Here is a 23,515-nt window from a genome sequence, read left to right as displayed (position 1 = left end):
CTTGCATCTGATTGGCGTATATCCACCAATCAGACACAAGGAAACGAGTCACATGACGTAGGCTGATGGCAGAGAACGAGACGTAAGTGTGCGCTTATATATCTCGAGTCTCGAGGTTGTCGCTGCCATATTAGCCGTCCTTAACCTCTTTTGGTCAAAAACGAAAGACTTCGCAATATTACGTGAGTAATAGAATAAAGTGAATGTGTTGACTTTCCTGCTGCGATTTTGATGTTCTCCAAAGTAATTATGAGTTATAAGTGGAATATAAGTGACGAGAAGTGCATATTAGTGCAATTCCCGAATGAAAACAATGAACTCGGGATTGGCTTCCAAGATTGGTTGCAATGTAAAAATGATGAAATAAATACAGATACCATACAAAGTTTAATTGATAATGAATCCGAAACTACAATGCTTTGGCCAAAGTGCGACGTAGGGCCTGTGAATATTACGAAAAAAAAAACCAAAGACTGCGAGTGGAATAAAGTTGTCGTTAAGATACTTGCATCTGGTCGTAAGTAATTTAAAAATTACATTAAAACTGTTTTGTAACATACGATGATATATTATGTCATTAATAATATTCAGATAAATACAAACCATTTAAATCAATTTTAGCATGGACTGTCATGTGTGAAAATTAAAACTCATTGATAAAGTATGGTGTTATCAATCCTACCAGACAGGATCGACGAAATTTTGCAAAAAGACAGCATGACGAGAATAGTGATAATATAAAACAAGCAGCGACAAAGAAGGTGATGATAAAAAATAAAACAATATAATATTTTATCTTTTTATATTGTAGGTAAAAACATAACATTTTACCAAAATTTTTTTGTATAAATATATTTTAGGATTGTTAAATTTTATTTCTGAATAACTTTTCGCACTAATTTTTAAATAATTATATGCTGATTGCTTTTTTAGACGTCTGCTCCAAAAAATAAAAAAAAGTCTTGTAACGTTGATAAGTCTGCTACATTCTTAGCTGAATATAAATAACAGCAGCTGAAGGTAAGTGTTATTACCTATTATAATAACACTTATGTTGATGACAAAGGTTCAGTTTTTTTACGAATAATGTTTTAGATTTATGTTTTAATTATTTCTGTATTTAGAAGAAGTTAAAAATTTTGTACAACGAAAAAAAAGTGTTTTATTAACGTTAAATGTAATATTGTATTATAATTGGACTAACATTATAATTTTAAGTTCCACAATTATTTTGTATTTATCTATAGTTTATTTTTAAAATTTTTTAAATCGTATTTACTGGTTAACATTTACTTTTATTTGTATATAGGATGACACTATAGATATAGAAGAATCAGAAGAAGAATCTGTCGATGACAGTTCATATGATAATTTTAACATGTCAAAAAAGTCAAAAAATGCACTGTTAGATAAAATCAGCGTTTTAACTTATCAAAATAAGAAGTTAAAAGAAGAAAATGCTAATTTGCTCGCTCTGCAAAGTATGTTATTTTTACTTACAATTAGAAATAATAAAAATTACATTCCTCATTAACAGTTATTTTTTAAATTATAAAGTAGTAATTGAAATTCTTAAAATATGAAATATTTAATTTGTGTAAAAAATAATGTGAGCATACATTTTACTTTTATTTTTGGTTAAAATAGAATTTATATAAATACAATTAAGCATTGTTATTGACTGTAACTGGCAATGATTATAATCGTAGCAGCGATTATACTCGTCGTGACGAATCGTCACCCCATTTTTCGACCAACGATTCTTGGTCATTTTTTAAATTGATGTAATTTTAGATGCTTATAATATAAGCGTCTTGATTGAATAATAAAATTTATTGCGAAAAATATTACCTCAGCCAGGGTTCGAATTTGGAACCTCCCTCATTCGGTAAAATGTTACTTATTCGGTTTGAATTTACACCGTTGACTGAAAAATCAGTGTTCCATCTTACATTGTTATTGCGATGAATATTGCCACATGCCTCGGTGGTCGAATTGGTACGACGCCCGCACGGAATGAGGGAGGTTCCAGGTTCGAACCCTGGCTGAAGTAATATTTTTCGCAATAAATTTTATTATTCAATCAAGACGCTTATATTATAAGCATCTAAAATTACATCAATTTAAAAAATGACCAAGAATCGTTGGTCGAAAAATGGGGTGACGATTCGTCACGACGAGTATAATCGCTGCTACGATTATAATCATTGCCAGTTACAGTCAATAACAATGCTTAATTGTATTTATTATTCTCACTGGCGAAGCAAATGTTACTTATTCGGTTTGAATTTATATACATGTTTCAGACGTGGTCGGTAACGTGTAACTTGGACGTGGTGGACGGCCCAAGGAGAGAGGAGCAGAGAAAGTGGTGCGAAAGGAGAGAGAAGGGAAAGAGAGAGGCCGGAGGAGGCGGATTGGATGGAGAGGGCATAGAGGAAGATGAGGAAATGAAGGAGACGGGAAAATCGAAGCAGGAGGAGAGAAACGGAGGATGAAAAGGGCTGAGTGATATAGAGGTTAGGAGAGAGGCTGATGGAGCGAGAGGGGGGAGACGAGCGGGGGCAGCAGCACTGACGCGAGATCGCGCGGCGCTTGCGCAGGCGCGCCGGTGGTGATGAGCGCGGAGCGAAATGGTGTGCAGACGGAAAAGAGGTTGGCAAGGGGAGCGGTGAGAATAGAGGACGCGGTAGGAGGAGGAAAGTAGATACGGCGGCGCGGGACATCAACGGGCGAGAGGTTGTGTGGGGAAAGCGGAGAGGCTAGAGGGCGTAGCAAGAGGAAGAAAGTTGAGACAACGGCGCTGGATAGTAGCTGAAAAGGGTTGGTACGACTGAGAGAAGAGGCAGGGAACCGAGAAAATTTGGACGCACTGGCAGAGGTTTGAAAGGAGGCAGAAGTGTAAAGGAGGAAAGTATACAAAAGGTGAACGGAAAAGGTTTAAGGGAAATACGAAGGAGAAAAACCGTGGAGGAGCGGACTGAAAACTGTAAGTAGAAGAGGAACAAGAGGGGCGAGGAAGAGAAGGGCGGGATTGAAGGAACGGAGGTAGCAGCCCAAGTTACACGACGAGGGAGCTGATCGAGTTGGTAGCAGGGAGTATCGATCGGGCGATCGATTGATCTGTCGAGACAGAGGGTTTGGCGATGGTAGCGCGGCAGGTGCGGAACAGAGCAGGGAGTCGGCTCGACAGATCGATGGATCGAACGATTGAAGGGGCCGGACAGATAGGTGATGGAAGGAGAAGGAGAGAAGGCGACGTAGAAGTGGAACAAGGAAGGGGAGGAAGTGACGAGCGTGCGTGAGCTGGACTTTGGTTGACAAAAAGAAGGAAGGGGAGTGGGAAGGGTGAAGATGGACGAGGATAAAGCGGTGGAGGTGAGGGTATGGATACGGACGAGGACGAGGGCCATAGGAAGAAAAAAGAGTAAGAGGGAGGTAGGATGGAAAGGAGAAAGGGTCTGGGAAAAGAAAGGGGAGGGAGGGAGAGAGGTTTTGATAGTGGAGATGGAGGATGAGAGGGAGAGGGCAGAGTTGCTGGGAAGATTTGGAGAGGTTTGGCAGAGGTGGGGGATTGGGGTGGACGAGGACCTTTCGATGGAAGAGAGGAGGGCAAGGTGGAGGATGCTGGAGAAGGTGAAGGAAGAGAGGGACAAAGGAAGAAGAACGAGGGGGGAAAACAGGAGACTGTGGGTGGATGGAAGGGAGATAGAATGGAAGGAGGAGTAGGGAAAATGGGAGGAGGTATTCGCATACCTAACTATCTTGCATAGGCATTTACCAAAAGATCAAAGTTCGAGTATTTATTACCACGCGTATATGGAATTACTCTTTTTTATCAGTTACATTTATGCCGCGTTTTGACAGAAATATCAAGCAGAATCTCGGATGGTTCAACCTTCTTTTGGGAGATAGTATTTTCTCCCGTCGAAAACACGAGAGTACAAGACGTAGTTTCCTCTCTTGGTTTTAGATTGAGTTTATGTTGCAGTTATGATTAGAAATATTTATGATATCAAATACTACGACGTAGTTTGCTATAACTTTATATGATACGACTCAGTGTAGAAAATTGCTTCGCCGTTAGTGTGATATGTTTTGCGAAGAACAATATTAAATTTCTTTGCAAACGGCTTTGTTTAATTAAAAATATTTTATAAAATTGTATTAATTTTTAATTGTTTATTAAAGTATTTCTTTAGTATTTAGATTAAAATTCACTAATGACCCAAGCAGCATTTTTCGGTTAACTTTCCGACTAAGGACTACTTTTCTACTAATCACAACGTTGTAAGCGGTTCAAGAAAGTTATAAAATGTAACTTATAATTACTAACGTTTTTTGGACGTTGTCTAAACGTTAAAATTACGACGTGCTTTTTTTATCACTTTCCCAACGTCAAATTCGAAACAGTTTAAGTCCTATTACCCGACATTAAGATATTTAACGTTCGCCTGACGTTATACTCTGCACTACACTTTTCGAGCGACTTCAATACGTAATTCCCAACGTAAACCAACGTTTTGTTATCAAACGTTGTAAAACGCTAACGTTGTGAAACGTCGCCTGTGGTCATTTCTGACTGACGTTAAGAAATCGCGAGAAATAGTAACAAATTCTGCCTTAAAAAATGTAGAGCAGATTACTGCTGCGTCAAGCGGGCATCGTCGACGGCAATTCGCGGCGTCGTGCGTGAGCTACGAGGACTATGCGACGAATGTTGACGATCCACGGCCGAACCGGTCCATTTCATCTCACGCGGTTATCGTCGCGTCGTCGGGAAACAACGCGCGCGCGCCGCGCGGTTCACAGCTCGAGAGCGCGTTTGCTCGGCTGCACGGCTGCCATAACCATGCTCTAGATCACCATATAGATGGTATTGCATAGGTCGGATTTGGTTAAGATATACGACTCATTCGCAAATCTAGTATAGAATTTTCAACTAATTAATACTTTATCGACATGTTAAGTCAGTTTGGCGACCTTGTTAAGACTTTTAGTCAATATAGGTACAATTTTGCCTACAGTGGTATACTACATAGTTTGGTAAAGTCTGAAAAAGTTAATTACTTTATACGAAAAGACAAATTTTAGTAGAATTTATCGCACCTTTTACTACGTAAAGTTTGATATAGTGTGGAACGCTGACTTCGCTAATTTCATTCCTCAAAGAGGAAGGCAAATAATCCGCCATTTTCCAGTATATTTAGATTTAAATTTTTTAACGCATTTTATTAACAATTTAAAGCATTTATATAATATCTGTTGTTAAAGTTTTGACAACATATTTATCTTAAAAGTAATTTTGATGAAAAAAAATTTAAATCTACACTTTGAAAATTTTAGTTATTTATTAGAATATTTAGTAAATTGGAATATTTTAGAAAAAATTTGTTTAATTTTGACCTATCATTTCCACATTTATCAATAAAGTGGGTTTTGTTATACAATTTCAGTACTGGGTTCGTGTATTTATGGCAAAATTACAATAGTATCAAAGACTGCGCAAACTATATTTTTCCTATAAAGCCATTTTATTTATGCCAAATTGATAAGTACGTATTATGATACATTTATTACACCAATGCCGTCATATGGTTTGAATGGAAGCACGAAAACTACACCTAAAATGTACGTTGTGAAAAAATAACCTCAGGTCTAGCAGAGTGTACAAAATCAAAGTTTACATACCAACGTTAAAACTGGTGGAAAAAATGTAACCTCAATTTAACTTATATAAGTCGGATTCCAACGTTGGTACAACCTAAATTTGATTCCCCAAATTAGTGCAAAAGAGGGTTGAAACGACGTAGCAAAAACGTTGGATACCAACGTTAAGTGTGTTTATCTTAACGTCGGGCGGACGTCAAAATGCTGCTTGGGATATTACTTCAAAACTTGCAGATAATACATTGCCTCAAGTATGTCAATAAATTTTAAAAATTTATTATGCTTTTCAATAAAAAATTATTTTAATAATTTATTAATAATATTAAAAATTGTAGATAAGGGCAAACGTTGATGAAAAGTCAAACGTGCGACACAAACAATGCTCCAGTATCTTTTCATTTGGAATAAAGGAAACTAATACTGAATTACTAGATATTGCACAGGACGAAACAAAAACTAATTATTATACGGTAATATATAAATTTAAAAAAAGGTAAAAAAAGGCGCCAAATACACGTAAAGTATTGTATATGTTGTTATCTAAAAAAAAAAGAAAATGGTAGTATTATACCTCGAAAAAACCTAAGTAACAAGTGGTAGATCTTTATATCTCGAAAAATCTCAAAAAAATCTAAGCAATAGTATCTTTATTTCCGAAAAATTATAACCCAAGTGATACACGTCACAAAATTATGTTACCTTATCAAAAAGAAGAGTTGCGCTTCAAGTGATCTATTCCAATTACAAAAAAGAAATGATATCTCTTTAAATTAGAGCGCCAATTACAGAGAAAACATGTATATTGCCTCAAAAAATAATTGTTGCACTACTTTAAAAAATCTTTACATTGTGTCAATTAGAAAAGAATGTATAATAACAATTTTATAAGATTAAAAAATTTTATTTAAATTTAACAAGGGAATACAAGATATTTAAATACAAAGTTATTTACATGTGTATTTTTTAATAGACACAAAGAATTACAGAGGTAACAGTACAAAATAAAAATATTTTATTAAAATACATAAATTTTTCTTGTAAAAAAACTTGGCGCTGCTAGACCTCAAAATTTTAAATAAATAAATAAACATATTTTATACTTAATTCAGATTTAAAGTTATTAATACACCTAGACACCAAAAACTATGAAGCGCACTATGTGGACCTTGTCATCAGCAACCTGGGACACCTAGACATCAATTTCAAGGTATTAATACACGTAGACACCGAAAACTACAGAGCGCAAAATGTGGACCTCGTCATCGGCAACCTGGGACACCTGAACATCGAATTCAACGTACGAAAACACCTGGACACCGAAAACTATGAAGCGCACTATCTGGATCCCGTCATCGGCAACCTGGGACACGTGAATATCGAATTCAAGGCATCAATACACGTGGACACCGAAAACTACGGAGCGCACTATGTGGACCTTGCCATCGGCAACCTGGGACACCTAGACATCGAATTCAACGTACGATTACACCTGGACAACAAAAACTATGAAGCGCATTATCTGGATCTCGTCATCGGCAACCTGGGATACGTGAACATCGAATTCAAAGTATTAATACACGTAGACACCGAAAACTACGGAGCGCACGGTGTGGACCTCGTCATCGGCAACCTGGGACACGTAGAAATGGAATTCAACGTATTATTACACCTGGACACCGAAAACTATGAAGCGTACTATCTGGACCTTGTCATCGGCAACCTGGGACACGTGGACATCGAATCCAAGGCATCAATACACGTGGACACCGAAAACTACGGAGCGCACTATGTGGACCTTGCCATCGGCAACCTGGGACACCTAGACATCGAATTCAACGTACGATTACACCTGGACACCGAAAACTATAAAGCGCACTATCTGGACTTCGTCATCGGCAACCTGGGACACGTGGACATCGAATCCAAGGCATCAATACACGTGGACACCGAAAACTACGGAGCGCACTATGTGGACCTTGCCATCGGCAACCTGGGACATCTAGACATCAAATTCAACGTACGATTACACCTGGACACCGAAAACTATGAAGCGTACTATCTGGACCTCGTCATCGGCAACCTGGGACACGTGGACATCGAATTCAAAGTATTAATACACGTAGACACCGAAAACTACGGAGCGCACTGTGTGGACCTCGTCATCGGCAACCTGGGACACGTAGACATGGAATTCAACGTATTATTACACCTGGACACCGAAAACTATGAAGCGTACTATCTGGACCTCGTCATCGGCAACCTGGGACACGTGGACATCGAATCCAAGGCATCAATACACGTGGACACCGAAAACTACGGAGCGCACTATGTGGACTTTGCCATCGGCAACCTGGGACACCTAGACATCGAATTCAACGTACGATTACACCTGGACAACAAAAACTATGAAGCGCATTATCTGGATCTCGTCATCGGCAACCTGGGATACGTGAACATCGAATTCAAAGTATTAATACACGTAGACACCGAAAACTACGGAGCGCACTGTGTGGACCTCGTCATCGGCAACCTGGGACACGTAGACATGGAATTCAACGTATTATTACACCTGGACACCGAAAACTATGAAGCGTACTATCTGGACCTCGTCATCGGCAACCTGGGACACGTGGACATCGAATTCAAAGTATTAATACACGTAGACACCGAAAACTACGGAGCGCACTATGTGGACCTCGTCATCGGCAACCTGGGACACCTAGACATCGAATTCAACGTACGATTACACCTGGACACCGAAAACTATGAAGCCCACTATCTGGATCTCGTCATCGGCAACTTGGGACACGTGAACATCGAATTCAAGGTATTAATACACGTAGACACCAAAAACTACGGAGCGCACTATGTAGATTTTGTCATCGGCAACCTGGGACACCTAGACATCGCATTCAACGTACGATTACACCTGGACACCGAAAACTATGAAGCGCACTATCTGGATACCGTCATCGGCAACCTGGGATACGTGGACATCGAATTCAAAATATTAATACACGTAGACACCAAAAACTACGGAACGCACTATGTGGACCTGGTCATCGGCAACCTGGGACACCTAGACATCGAATTCAACGTACAATTACACCTGGACACCGAAAACTATGAAGCGCACTATCTGGATCTCGTCATCGGCAACCTGGGACACGTGAACATCGAATTCGAGGTATTATTACACCTAAACACCGAAAACTACAGAGCGCGATATCTGGACCTCGTCATCGGCAACCTGGTACACGTGAACATCGAATCCAAGGCATCAATACACGTGGACACCGAAAACTACGGAGCGCACTATGTGGACCTTGCCATCGGCAACCTGGGACACCTAGACATCGAATTCAACGTACGATTACACCTGGACAACAAAATCTATGAAGCGCATTATCTGGATCTCGTCATCGGCAACCTGGGACACGTGAACATCGAATTCAAGGTATTATTACACTTAAACACCGAAAACTACGGAGCGCGATATCTGCACCTCGTCATCGGCAACCTGGGACACGTGGACATCGAATCCAAGGCATCAATACACGTGGACACCGAAAACTACGGAGCGCACTATGTGGACCTTGCCATCGGCAACCTGGGACTCCTAGACATCGAATTCAACGTACGATTACACCTGGACAACAAAAACTATGAAGCGCATTATCTGGATCTCGTCATCGGCAACCTGGGATACGTGAACATCGAATTCAAAGTATTAATACACGTAGACACCGAAAACTACGGAGCGCACTATGTGGACCTCGTCATCGGCAACCTGGGACACCTAGACATCGAATTCAATGTACGATTACACCTGGACACCGAAAACTATGAAGCGCACTATCTGGATCTCGTCATCGGCAACTTGGGACACGTGAACGTCGAATTCAAGGTATTAATACACGAAGACACCAAAAACTACGGAGCGCACTATGTAGATTTTGTCATCGGCAACCTGGGACACCTAGACATCGCATTCAACGTACGATTACACCTGGACACCGAAAATTATGAAGCGCATTATCTGGATCCCGTCATCGGCAACCTGGGACACGTGGACATCGAATTCAAGATATTAATACACGTAGACACCGAAAACTACGGAGCGCACTATGTGGACCTCGTCATTGGCAACCTGGGACACGTAGACATCGAATTCAACGTATTATTACACCTGGACACCGAAAACTATAAAGCGCACTATCTGGACCTCGTCATCGGCAACCTGGGATACATAGACATCAAATTCTAGCTTGATTCATAAGAATCGACTTAAAAATTCCCCAGCGGCACTTTCTGCCAAGCGTAGAGAATTTTCTTTTCCGTTGACTCAATATTTTATATATATATACCTAATTTACCTAAATAGAAATCTTCCTCCTGACCGATAAGTCTATCGACCTAATTTCGAAATACGCGCGCGATATCGAAACTGGCGATACCTGCGCCGCCAGTGTCGAAAAAGTGAAAGTGACGTTCTCTGTTTGTTACATGTATGTTATAAAGAGCGGTCGACGTAGACGACGACGTATCTTAAAAATAAATTTTCGCATTTGGACTTTGCGTCGCAATATCTCTGCTCGTAGGGCACGTAGCGGAATATTATGAGAGAAACCCCCCCCCCCTAATTAGACCCCAAGCTATCGATCAAGCCTACTTAGAACTTGATTCGTTCACTCGTTATCGAGATCTCAACATCTCGGGTACTCGCAACCCGTCGCGTCGCGTAAAAGAGTCACGGTCGGTCTCGCTCCACGTGTACTTGTCGCGAGACACTACCGTGTCTCTTGATAGAATAAGGAAAAGGCTGTAAGGGTCACACGCGGTTCTTCAAGCGTAGTTTCAAGGCAATTTTATTCACAATAAAACAATCCGTACGTTTCGACTCTAGTTCGAGTCATCCTCAGCAGTAATTCAAATTAGAACAAACGTTCTCCTTTATACATAGCAAGTTTGCTGTTTGGAAATTTTCAGAAACTTACGACTACGACAGCCAAGTCTGTAAAATTAATTTAATGTAAAAATCCAGACAAGTTCACAAGTTCAGAAAACTTACCAAGTAGTCTGGAGAACAGAAAAAACAATAGTATGTGCTACACAAAGGCATGGTGAGAAATTATGTAAAGAGCGATCCGGAGATCCTGTCTCCTCGACGCAAGCAAACGATATGAAACCGTATAATACGCAGCAAGAAGTCTCAAGTCAAGAGTCGGTACAATAAATAAAAGTGTAGGTCAGGGACAAATAACAAAGGTAAAAATCGACATCCAAATACAGAATATTAAACGCTAATTCTGCCGAAGAGCAAAGACAGCTATAGGCATGTTTTTACAATTTGTCTAAAATAGAAACGTATGCGTGGTGTAGAAACACTGTGTCGGTTTGCGAGTTCAAACTGTTCTTTTGTAATTTTATATGTAGCATTTCAGAAATTAGTGGCTTAGATAAGAAGCTCTCTCTGTCAAGGATTTCCACATTTTCCCAATCAAAGTCGTGATCAAAATTGATTCTATGCTCAGTTATGACGGATTGAGTTGCTGTATTTCTATTAATGAGATTACGATGTTCCGTAACTCTCGTTTTTAGTTGTCTCAAAGTCTGCCCAACATATGTGGCGTCACAATTTTTACAGGAAATTTTATATACAACATGCTTGTTTGATTGGGTGGGGAGAGTATCTTTCTGAACTCTAAAGGTGCCTACTGATGGACGCGGCAAATGCCGCGCGCGGCAGCGCGGCAGTTCAGAAGGAACTAGAATCTAGGGGCTTCTGAACTACTCCTACGTTGCCGCATTGAAGTTAGATCAATCCAACTTCATTTGCGGCATCGGCGGCATCGCACAAGTGAGCGAAATTTAACGATGGCCGGAGTGGAGATTCCAAAGGTTAGTATATATTTATGTTTGTATAATGATTTTAATAAAAAAATGTTAAGATAGCAATCATAAAAGTAATATATATATATATATATATATATATATATATATATATATATATATGATTGTTTATAATCATTAAGATTGGAGGTTAAGTATTTTTTTTACGTTTTGGAAAACTAACATACCGTAACATGTGCAAACAAATTATCTATTTCAATTCTTATAAATATTTATATATGACTTGTGAAACCGAACTTTCGAATGACAAACCAGATGATATTGATATTTTTTTTATTGCAGAAAGTACACACATGCGGAATGTGCGAGACAATTCTCGAGGAGGAAGAAATACCGTCCCATGAATGTTGGGCAAATTATCCAGGGATTGTTTGTGACGAGAACACCCTCTATTTGTACCCCCAATGTGGTAAGTAAAATATGAAAGGAATGATATAATATTATTTAAGCGAATGTAACAATTTTAATATCTTATAGAGAATGGAGACATTGTGTGTCGAAGTGCGATTGACGGAGCAGAACTGTTTGTTACAAAGTCGCATCTTCCGACAAGCGAAGAGCTGCTAACACCGAGCCTGGGGCGAAACCTTGAAGAACTAATAATTGCAGAAGTGTCGGCACGAAAGCTGTTGTGGAACCAAAAAATAAATATAGCAAAACGTGACAGACGAACTGTACAACAGCTTTGGGAGCAAGTGGCTGATGCAACAAATGGTACGTGTGTGTGTGTGTGTGTGTGTGTGTGCGTGCGTGCGGGCGGGCGTGCGTGCGGGCGTGCGTGCGTGCGTGCGTGCGTGCGTGCGGGCGGGCGTGCGTGCGGGCGTGCGTGCGTGCGTGCGTGCGTGCGTGCGGGCGGGCGTGCGGGCGGGCGGGCGTGCGTGGGTGCGTGCGTGCGTGCGGGCGGGCGTGCGTGCGCGGGTGCGTGCGTGCGTGCGTGCGTGCGTGCGTGCGTGCGTGCGTGCGTGCGTGCGTGCGTGCGTGCGTGCGTGCGGGCGTGCGTGCGGGCGTGCGTGCGTGCGTGCGTGCGTGCGTGCGTGCGTGCGTGCGTGCGTGCGTGCGTGCGTGCGTGCGTGCGTGCGTGCGTGCGGGCGTGCGTGCGTGCGGGCGTGCGTGCGTGCGTGCGTGCGTGCGGGCGTGCGGGCGTGCGTGCGTGCGTGCGTGCGTGCGTGCGTGCGTGCGTGCGGGCGTGCGTGCGTGCGTGCGTGCGTGCGTGCGTGCGTGCGTGCGTGCGTGCGTGCGTGCGTGCGTGCGTGCGTGCGTGCGTGCGTGCGTGCGTGCGTGCGTGCGTGCGTGCGTGCGTGCGTGCGTGCGTGCGTGCGTGCGTGCGTGCGTGCGTGCGTGCGTGCGTGCGTGCGTGCGTGCGTGCGTGCGTGCGTGCGTGCGTGCGTGCGTGCGTGCGTGCGTGCGTGCGTGCGTGCGTGCGTGCGTGCGTGCGTGCGTGGGTGCGTGCGTGCGTGCGTGCGTGCGTGCGTGCGTGCGTGCGTGCGTGCGTGCGTGCGTGCGTGCGTGCGTGCGTGCGTGCGTGCGTGCGTGCGTGCGTGCGTGCGTGCGTGCGTGCGTGTGTGTGTGTGTAGAAGGGGAGAGAGATTGTATACGTAGTAAAAACTGTCGTCTTCCGTCTACATTTAACCGCCAAAGCCGTAGAGAGTTCTTCCTTGGCGCTTCAGGGCGTAGACAACGTCCATGGCAGTTACGGTCTTCCTTTTAGCATGCTCGATGTAGAAAAAAACAATACAATTTAAATGATTTAACAGTACAAAATGTACGATTTTATTATTACAGGCGAATGTTCTGTCGATGAAGTAAAGAAAAAATGGAAACACTTGAGGGATCGCTACATGAAAATTATTTCCCTTGAGAAGTTGCCAAGTGGATCAGGAAGTAAGTCATCTCGTAGGAAGTGGCAGTATTACGACATGTTGTCTTTCTTACGGGACACTTTTTTGGAAAAAGAGTTAGTATACTTCACAAAAGTATTCACTGAAATATTGGAGACAGTTAGTATTTAGTATCAATATATCTCATTTTATTGCATTTCAGGACAGTTTCAAATATGCCGAGTCGTGATGAAAACCTCAACAACGATAATGTGGAAATCCGTGTGGACGGAGAAGTCAACGATGCCGTTGATGCATCGAAGGGTATGTTTCGCTCATAAGGTGTATTATCTTTCACTTGTTAGTACTATTACAGCTAGCTACATCAATTTTTCCTAATAATGCAGAATGTATAAAATCATTCTTTCATTTTTAGAATTGAAAAGAAAATGAAAAAATACTGACTGCGAACAAGACGTGATGAAGCAGATAGCGGTGGCCTTGCAGACCCCACGACCAGCAATGCCATTGCCAACTCTTGTTCTTGACGAAATTGACAACTTCACTTCAATGGTCGCCAGTCAGTTACGAGAGTTGTCGCAAGTCCGCAGACGCAACATAATGTTAAAAATTCACTAGTTATTACACACTGAATTATTGCTCAACGACGTTAATAATAATGTATAATAATATTATTTAACTGAACCGGGATACCAAGAAATATCATGTTACGATTATTTGGGAAAGTAGAAAAGAGAAATTGTCGAAAGTTAGTTTGCACTGTTAAAAATTATAATTTATTACTTTTACACGTGTAGTATACAAATAACGATTACTTAGTGGTAAAAAAAACATTTTGTGGAGTACATAATATACGAATTATATTACAAATGAAACAAGGTAATATTCAGATATAGTCGTATCATTGATCGTTTTGCCATGCCACTGAGCCTTCATTATTGAAATATTTACAGAATTCATCTCTAATGAGCATAGCATCTTGAGTACTTGTATTTGTGCTACATTTGGAGATGTTCCCGAATGCACAACCATTTTCGATAATCATCCTCCACGAACCTTGCATGTGATCACCCTCTGCCGTCTCTCTATCTAGCATATTTGGTAAAATGTAGCTGTTCTCGATGTCACTCTTGCGGAGCTAGTTATGAATGCAGATTGTAGCTTGCACAATCTTCATAGCAGTTTCCACGCTACTAATGATGGGTTTTCGGTAAATTCGCCACTGGCTAGCAAGTATTCCAAAAGAGTTCTCTATCACTCGCCTGGCTCTGCTGAGTCTATAATTATAAATGTGCTATTCGGCAGACAAGTTATTCTTTCCAGAGAATGGTCGTAGCAAATATGACTTTAGTGGGAAGGCTTCATCCCCGACAATGCAGTAAGGCAAAGACGGTTCTCCTTTATAAAAACTGTCCGATTTTGGGATATTCATTTTCCCTGCATCAAGTTGTTGACCCATTCGGCTTTCACGAAAAATGCCTCCATCACTTCGTCTGCTATATGCACCAATATCGACGAACCGGAAAACGTAATTGGCATTACAAATAGCTAATAGCACAATGCTGTGACTGTGTTTGTAGTTATAGAAATTGGAGCCAGCATTGTCCGGACACTGAAATTACACAATGATTATTTCACGTTTTTTACATACTGCAAGAAAATTAGAGTTCGCTCATATTGTTTTTTTCTATTTATTTCCCGATAGTTTTCGATATTTGAATAATGCCTCAAAAGAATCGTTATAAAAGTGTAACTTACTTGAATGGTTACGTGCTTTCCATCGATTGCCCCAATGCAATGCGGAAAGTCCCATATATCTTCAAAATCTTCTGCGATCCTCCGCCAGTCATCTTCGAATAGTCGAGGTGGAAGGACCAAAGGACACAGGTGTTCCCAAATAGTCTTGCACGTTGTAGCAATAATATTGCTTACAGTCGTCAAACCTATCAAATATTGATACATCATTGAAGACATGGAGTCACCAGCTGCCAGAAATCTGAAACATAATAATTGATGTAATGCAACATTCACATTGATATAATTAAAGTAAAAACAAGAGATGTTTACCGTAATGTCAATGTCAATCGTTCTGCTGCACCTATCGGTTCTCGCACGACGTATTGTTTCTCCATATGTGGGCCTACAATGGCTAACAACTCTTCCAATTGCGTGGTTGACATCCGAAAATAATTATGGAACAACAGATCTTCCAATTTTAGTGTTGGCAGTAAGGCATGGTAAAAACCATACTCACAGCGTTTTTTTAAAATTGGCGCAACCCAGAAACGCTTCTTTTTGTTAATCCGTTTCTTTTTTCTAGCTAATAACAAAGCTAATGATCCGAGCAACTTGTCACGTCGGTCTGTTTCTGCATTTTGTTCGTTAATTATATGAATGCACTGCAACCACTCATGAATTTTCATTTTCGCAGACATTATTTACTGATTAAACTGATAACGTGATAACTGACAACTCTGATAACTGCGACTGAGGTACTAAGGAATTGAGATTATACAGGTTATACCGCGCCTGCCGAGGTATTTCACGCGGCAGACGCTGGCAGACGCGGCAAGCGACATCAGCATCAGAAACCCCTAGAAGCTAGTTCCTTCTGAACTGCCGCGCTGCCGCGCGCGGCATTTGCCGCGTCCATCAGTAGGCACCTTAATGAACCTTTTCAATTTATTAAGACTAAAGAAAGACAAGTTTACCACACTTTTGAATTTCTCCGATATATTAGGAACATATGGTATAGTAAACCATTTACCCCGACATTCTGCAATCGTAGGTAGAGGTACGTTCTGTTTCCTGGTACGTTTCTGGAGCAAAGATTTGATTCTCGTATTAATGGTATTGAATATGAATGTTAACGGATAGTCGTTATTTAACAAAGTGTCAATTATTAGTTTAATATTCTTTTGATGATATTTAGGGTGTGATAGTATAAACGCCCTATCAACCATGCCAATAACTGTGCCTCGTTTTTGAGAAACGGGGTGTTGCGACAAAAAATTCAGGTACCGTCCCGAAAATGTCGGTTTGTGAAACCAATCGAATTCTAGGAAGTTATTGTTGTTAATCAACGTTACGTCTAAAAAATTTATCTTATTGCCCCCTACTTCAATAGTGAACTGTAAACGAGGGTGGTATAAATTGAAAGCATGTAAAATTGCGTCAATAGAATTCGGTGGTACAGCCATTACAATGTCATCTACATATCTAAAGTAAAACGGTAATGGAAATGTAAAAGATTGCAACACCCTGCTTTCCAAGTCCTGCATTACAATGTCGGCGGCGATAGGCGAGAACGGAGAACCCATTGGCGAGCCAAATTTTTGTTTATAAAAAGTGTTATCGAAGATAAAAAACGTTGAGTTTAAAATTAGTTCTATAGCTTTCAAAAATTCAGCTTTCGGAATCTTACAATTCTTAGAGATATATGCCCATCTACAGGAGATGCTTTCCAACACTAAATTTGTAGGAATATTGGTAAATAATAATATAACATCAAGTAAAATAAAGATGTAATTATTGTTAATCTGTGTGCTGTTAAGTTTAGAGACAAGTTCAAAACTATTATTTATGTGACTATTGGGTATGGGTATACTTGTAGAATCAATCTTATGCAAATAGTGAGCCAGATCGTATGTTGGATTGTCAATAGAAGAAATAATTATTCGAAAAGGATATCCTGCTTTGTGAATTTTTGGCAACCCATAGGCCCTCGGCAAGACCCCATCGCTACATAATAATTGCTTGTATTTTTTGTCACAAATATAATTACGGCTCTTCCATCTCACAAGTATATCTCTAGTTTGCTTAGTAATCTGCTTTATAGGATCCTTATTAATTTTAATATATGTATCTGTGTCTTGTAACATCTCCGTAATTTTAAGTCTATACATGTCCGCGTCTAAAGCCACAGTACAGTTACCTTTATCCGCCCTCGTGAAAATGATATTAGGATGGTTGTTTATATATATTTTGTTTTTTCTGTTCTCCAGACTACTTGGTAGGTTTTCTGAACTTGTGAACTTGTCTGGATTTTTACATTAAATTAATTTTACAGACTTGGCTGTCGTAGTCGTAAGTTTCTGCAAATTTCCAAACAGTAAATTTGCTATGTATAAAGGAGAACGTTTGTTCTGATTTGAATTACTGCTGAGGATGACTCGAACTAGAGTCGAAACGTACGGATTGTTTTATTGTGAATAAAATTGCCTTGAGACTACGCTTGAAGAACCGCGTGTGACCCTTACAGCCTTTTCCTTATTTTATTTAATTTCGAGGGTCTTGTCACTACTTTCATGGTAATATATAATATACTTAATTTTTTAAAATAGTTATTTTATTTCTGTATTATTAATAATTATAATTATTATTTATAAAGGCTGTTGAATGTAACAAAGAAAACATTCTTTCTTCTAGCGGATCTATAGAATATAAAAGCGAAACGAAATCCGTACTACAGGTGCTGTATAATTTTACTGAATCGCATACATATATACATTTTCATGAAAATTTTAATATGTAACATGAATAATATTATTTTTATGCACAGAGTGACAAAGTTCAATTGGCTGAAAATATTTTCATCGATAAGTATACGTTGAAAAATAGCGATCACAGCAGCGTAAAAAAATTAACAAATGACTTGTTATTACATGTTTTTGGTTCCGAAACATTAGCTGTTAGCAGTGTTACTGGTAAACTACCAAATTTATATTCTAGATTACCTGAAGGTCAGAGGCCTAAGGTAAAACCGATGTTAGATCATCATAAACTGAATGCTTGTAAAGGTTAGTTAATATAAATCTTGTTATGCAATATTACCACAAATAATTATATATTATATTACTTTAAAATATTTTTATACGTTATATATGTATGTTACAAATTATGTCTTGAAACGATTTCCTAACGAAAAAAATGCAGAAAAAGAATTTTGCGACACAACCAAACGCAAATGCAACAATGCAGTTCGTCGTCGTGTAGTGAAAACTATTCCAGCTTCCTAGATTCTGCCAAAGAATATGTACTTTACGGATGTTTTTTTTTAATAAGAATACCAAAAACCGATATTTGCAGATATTATAACATTGTTAAATTAAAATTATAAAGAAATTATTTTTTATGTTCTAGAATTTAGATTTTTGTAGATGAGGGCAAAAACGTAAGAGATAATTTTGTTCTAAAATAAAACAATTCTATGTTATAAAGACACAATATAATAAAAAAAGAAGATAAAATGTCCTTACTTAATATTTAATGTGTACACGTTATGTAACTGTTAATCGTTTAAATAATTAAATAACAGATTGAAAAAACTTTTTATATTTTAAATTAATATATATATACTACTTTTTCAGTTTACGATATCTTAGATTAAAATAAGTATTTATATTATTAATAATCACTACTTTATTTTTTGTCTCCTGGTGGACAGAACTTAAAATTTAAGATTTCTCTAATCTTGAACATTTTTACAGTTCTCTGTGTGCGTGAAGCTATATATGTCAGCATAGTTTATTTGCTTGCATGATTATTGCTGCACGAATGTACTACTACGCTACCTAAGAAAAACAAAAATTATATAAAAGTCAACATAACGTCAAAATGACGTTATTTTGATATCATCTTGACTTTTTGTTCTACTTGGGTAGTACTGCGCAAGTACTGCGCCTGTACCACACGTTAGTATCCCATGAGTATTCGATAAGTACTAAAAGAGTACTGGTGGGAGTACTGGAGGGAGTACTGGAAGGAGTACTGGAGGGAGTACTGGAGGGAGTATTGGAGGGAGTACTGGAGGAAGTACTGGAGGGAGTACTGGAGGGAGTGCTGGAGGGAGTACTGGAGGGAGTACTGGAGAGAGTGCTGGAGAGAGTGCTGGAGGGAGTACTGAATGAGTATTGGATGAGTACTGAAAAGGAGTACTGACGAAGTCAGTATGGTCAAATTTACTAGTACTTTGAGTACTTATGTCTCCAGTACTTTTACCAATACTTTTTCCAGTATTAAAACCAGTACTACTTTTTTATCCGCCAGAAATTTACTAGGAAAAGACAAAAAGCTATGCTACGTGAAATCAGATCAAGGCAAAGAATTCACGGGAGGTGCTTTTAAAGAAATATTAAAAAGAGAAAAGATAGAAGCCATATTTGCACCACTGTACACTCCGGAACATAATGGAATTGCAGAAAGGTTCAATAGAACGTTGCAAGAGAAAGTAAGAACATATATGTTCGACTCGGGATTACCAAAGAGTATGTGGGAGTTGGCAGTTGACGCTGCTGTGCATGCGTACAACAGATCTCCACACAAAACTATAGAGTACGAGATCCCGTTGAAGAAGTTTTCATTAGAAACGAGTTGTCACTTTGAACAAATAAAAAGATTCGGATGCATTGGATATGCAAGAGTACCAAAGCCTACGTCGAAATTCGATAAGAGAGCTATTAGAGGTGTGTTGGTGGGATAACTGACACTGGATATATACTCTGGCATCCAAGCACAAGAAAATTCATAGAGTTTCAAAACATTCAATTTAATGAAAAGGTAACATATAAAAATGTATATCAAAACAATCAAACAGAGAAGAAAAAGACTCAGACAAAAATTGGATGAAAGAATTCGTAGAAGATGAGGAAAAGGGAGAACAAAAATTAGAGATTCCTGAGAAAATGAAAAGAGGAAGACCAAAAAAACAAACAACCCAATTTTAGAAAAACAGAAACAGATGGTCGAACGAAAGGAAAGTGAAACTCCAATGACTAGAAGTAAAACCAAAAGAAAACTAGAAGGTAATGGAGACACTAACGTGCGGAGACTAATAAAAGATATTAGTTTCGCTAATTATACCAATGTGAAAAATATTGGATAGAATATAGAAATGGAAGATGAACTGAGTCGATGTCTTTTGGTATCATTACATAAAGAGCCCTCGACATATGAAGAGGCGATGACAAGCAGCGAAAGAGAAAATTGGAAAAATGCTGTAATAGAAAAACTTGAGTCTATGCAGACCAATCAAGTATGGATGCTTGTTGATAGACCGACAGAGATGATGGATGACAAACGAGCTAACATTATAGATTCAAGATGGGTATTTAAAAAGAAATTAGAAGCAGATGGATCAACCAGATATAAAGCGAGACTGGTGATAAGAGAATGTAAAGACAAAAATGTGTATGATCTGAAAGAGACATATGCACCGGTTTCAAGATTGTTTTTGGTTAGATTATTGGCAATAATAAACAAGTATAATTTATATACCTGCCAACTAGATGTGAAAACTGCATTCCTGAATGGAACTATAGAAGAAGAAATATATATGGAAATTCCACACACAGACGGAGTAGAAGTGAATAAAAACACCAAGAAAACAAAGGTGTGTAAACTAAATAGAGCTTTGTATGGATTGAAAATAAGTCCGAAAAAATGGAATAAGAGGTTTTCGGAAGAAGCTAAAAAACTTGAATTAGAGAATGATCTACATGAGCCATGCTTGTTCACGTGGAGGAAAGAAGGTAAAATAATGATCATATTACTTTATGTAGATGACATGTTAGTGTTGCAAGCAATGATCTGAAGAAATTAGAGGAAATCATAGAGAAGTTGAGTAAAATCTTTGAGACAAAGAATTTTGGAGAACCTAAGAATTTTCTGGAAATAACGATAGAACGAAACAAAGAAGAAAGATATATGAGCATTCATCAAATGCAATATACTGAAAGCGTACTGAAAAAGTTCCATATGAATGAATGCAAGCCTCAGAGCACTCCTATGGTTACCAGAAGGATGAGCAACAAAAACAAAAGGAGTAAATTAGAAGAAAAGAACACTGGAAAAGAAATTATAAGAGTACCTTAGAGAAGCAATAGAAAGTTTAATGTATCTAGCGAATGCTACACGACCTAATATAGCTTTTGCAGTGAATTATTTAGCAAGGAAACAATTAGAGCCTACAGAAGAAAACTGGCAAGATGTAAAAAGTCTTCAGATATCTTAGAGGAACTGCGAATCGAGGATTAATATTTAGAGGTAAAACAGACGTGATAGAGTCACTAACAGACGCTAGTTTCAGAGATTGCATATTGATTTTACATACACTGGAGGATATATAATTAAACTATTTGGAGATGTGAGAGATAGCATGGAGAAGTTACAAACAGACATATGTTACACTCTCTACTTGTCAAGCAGAGTATCTAGCAATGAGTGAGGCCTGTCAAGAAGTAATCTTGTTGGACAAATCGCTCAGATATGTTGTTAGAAGAACATTCTTGCCTGTAACAATCTGGTGTGACAACAGAGCAGCAGGAAACTGCACTAAGAAGAATGGAAATCACAAACTTAAAATGTTTGATGACAACTTATTGTTAGAGGAAATAGAGAAAAACTTAAGAGAAAGAGAAGAAACTGGAAGCAGAAAACATATGGCTGACACTCATGGAGATTTTATCAAACAGTGTGTTGATCAAGGGAAGGTGAAAGTCGAATGGATTGAGACCAAAGAAAATTTGGCGAACATTATGACAAAACCTTTACCTTTAGAAGCATTTGCATATCTAAGAGATAAGATAATGAATATAGAGTCTAAACAAAATTAGAGATTAATTTTACTCGATAACTGATTCTTGTTGTGTTTCAGATAAGGACTATGTTAAGTTTGAATCTCGCGTTTTCACTAGTCACTATAGATAGAGCCGGCCCGGCAGGCGTGAGAAGTCGTAGGCTAATCTCTCGTGTTTTATATACTCACGGTTCTTCTTCGCTCGCGCTGCCGGAATGTTCCACTCTCTCGATGTAACTGCCACGAGGAGGTGAAATAAAGGCACGTTTGTCAAATCTTAAGACTGACTTGGATTGATTTACTTAAACAGGTTATGGGCCCAGGTTGCTCGCATTGTGCATAAAGTTAATCTCGCGGACGTAAAATTGCGAGGAGTAGAGATAACTGGATAACCTGTATAACCTCGAAGTACGTACAAGCGCATCAAGTTTCGCGTGGTACGTGACGATTGCAAAAATCACCAAAATGTCGGACAAAATCGACGTGGCATCCGTCGGAAAGTTTGATGGCAGAAACTATCACCAATGGAAGTTCCAGTTGTGCTGTGCCTTACGCGCAAAAAGCCTCTTCGAGATTGCTAAAGGGATAGAGGTAAAGTCGCCGACGGTCGGAGACGTGCAGAAGAAATGGATCAGGGACGATGCGTATGCCATGTTCCTGCTAACATCGGCGATGGACTACTCCCAGATCACCCTCATCGAGAATTGTCAGTCGTCCAAGCAGATATTAGATAAGTTAGACGCGATTTATGAACAGAAATCGAACATGAATAAAATGATAGCGCATGAAAGGTTTTCTCAGTATAAAATGGAGGTTAATGATTCGATAGCGCAGCATATCGCGAAGGTAGAAAATCTCGCACGGCAGGTTAAAGATACGGGAGAAAATTTAAGTGATATAGCGATAATGACTAAAATATTAGGTAGTTTGCCTCCTAGATTTAGAAGCTTCCGCCAAGCGTGGCTATCGTTAGACGAATCGAAGCAAACAATTCAAAACTTAACGTCGCGTTTGTTAGATGAAGATGCGAGCTTAGGCGCGTCCGATAGCTCCGAAGTTGCCCTTGCCGCTTCGTCAAATAAGGATAAATTCGCTACTCGAGGAGAAAATAAACAGCGAGCGAAATTTGATAAATCAAAAATAACTTGTTATAATTGTCAGAAGAAAGAACATTTTGCTAAAGAGTGTCGTGGAGAAAGAAAATTTAGAAATAAGGAGCAACATGATACACAGCAAAAATCGCATCATGATTCACAGCAAGGAAGCTATTTTGCATTTAACGTATGCGAGAGCAATGTAACTGAGAAACCGGTCAATTTTGATAATGAAGTATGGATATTTGATAGTGGCGCTACATCTCATATGACGTATCGTCGAGATTTCTTACACGATTTCCAAGAAATAAGTAATAATACTGTTGTTGTTCTAGGTAACGGACAAGAGTTGGCTATAAAAGGAAAGGGTAACGTCAAAATAAGGAAGCTTGTTAGTGGAAAATGGTATAATGCGGTTATTGCTG

The 23,515-nt window shown here is 39.3% G+C and overlaps 1 protein-coding gene, 1 long non-coding RNA gene and 1 pseudogene across 3 annotated transcripts in view; 2 read left to right on the top strand and 1 right to left on the bottom strand.

Annotated features, from left to right (window-relative positions):
• The window catches only part of LOC143894353 (uncharacterized), an 86,781-nt gene that overhangs the window by 40,360 nt on the left and 22,906 nt on the right, over positions 1-23,515 (bottom strand). The gene's annotated exons all lie outside the window — the stretch shown is intronic.
• LOC143894366 (uncharacterized) lies at positions 1,379-18,476 on the top strand. The gene is made up of 7 exons (XM_077400560.1): positions 1,379-1,485; positions 3,788-3,819; positions 5,866-5,921; positions 6,006-6,140; positions 17,812-17,892; positions 17,983-18,220; positions 18,318-18,476. The coding sequence occupies exons 1-7, from the start codon at positions 1,379-1,381 to the stop codon at positions 18,437-18,439; spliced, it is 771 nt and encodes a 256-aa protein (XP_077256686.1). The 3' UTR covers positions 18,440-18,476.
• On the top strand, positions 11,821-14,087 carry LOC143894357 (uncharacterized; annotated as a pseudogene). Its single transcript, XR_013256089.1, has 5 exons — positions 11,821-11,992; positions 12,061-12,297; positions 13,366-13,537; positions 13,624-13,724; positions 13,858-14,087. The product of XR_013256089.1 is annotated as an uncharacterized LOC143894357 (transcript).

Source organism: Temnothorax americanus, unplaced genomic scaffold, assembly GCF_048541705.1.
Source record: "Temnothorax americanus isolate GAGA-0224 unplaced genomic scaffold, ASM4854170v1 Scaffold138, whole genome shotgun sequence".
NCBI classification, from domain to species: Eukaryota; Metazoa; Arthropoda; class Insecta; order Hymenoptera; family Formicidae; genus Temnothorax; species Temnothorax americanus.
This window is presented reverse-complemented; position numbering and strand designations above follow the sequence as displayed.

What these genes read in the sequence shown, in the direction of transcription:
- LOC143894366 (XM_077400560.1), top strand. Translation starts at nt 1,379, where the DNA reads ATGTCAAAAAAGTCAAAAAATGCACTGTTAGATAAAATCAGCGTTTTA. An exon ending in GTATTTATTACCACGCGTAT is followed by an intron (nt 3,820 to 5,865) that starts ATGGAATTACTC and finishes CGTCGGGCGGAC; the next exon opens with GTCAAAATGCTGCTTGGGAT. An exon ending in CAGATAATACATTGCCTCAA is followed by an intron (nt 5,922 to 6,005) that starts GTATGTCAATAA and finishes TAAAAATTGTAG; the next exon opens with ATAAGGGCAAACGTTGATGA.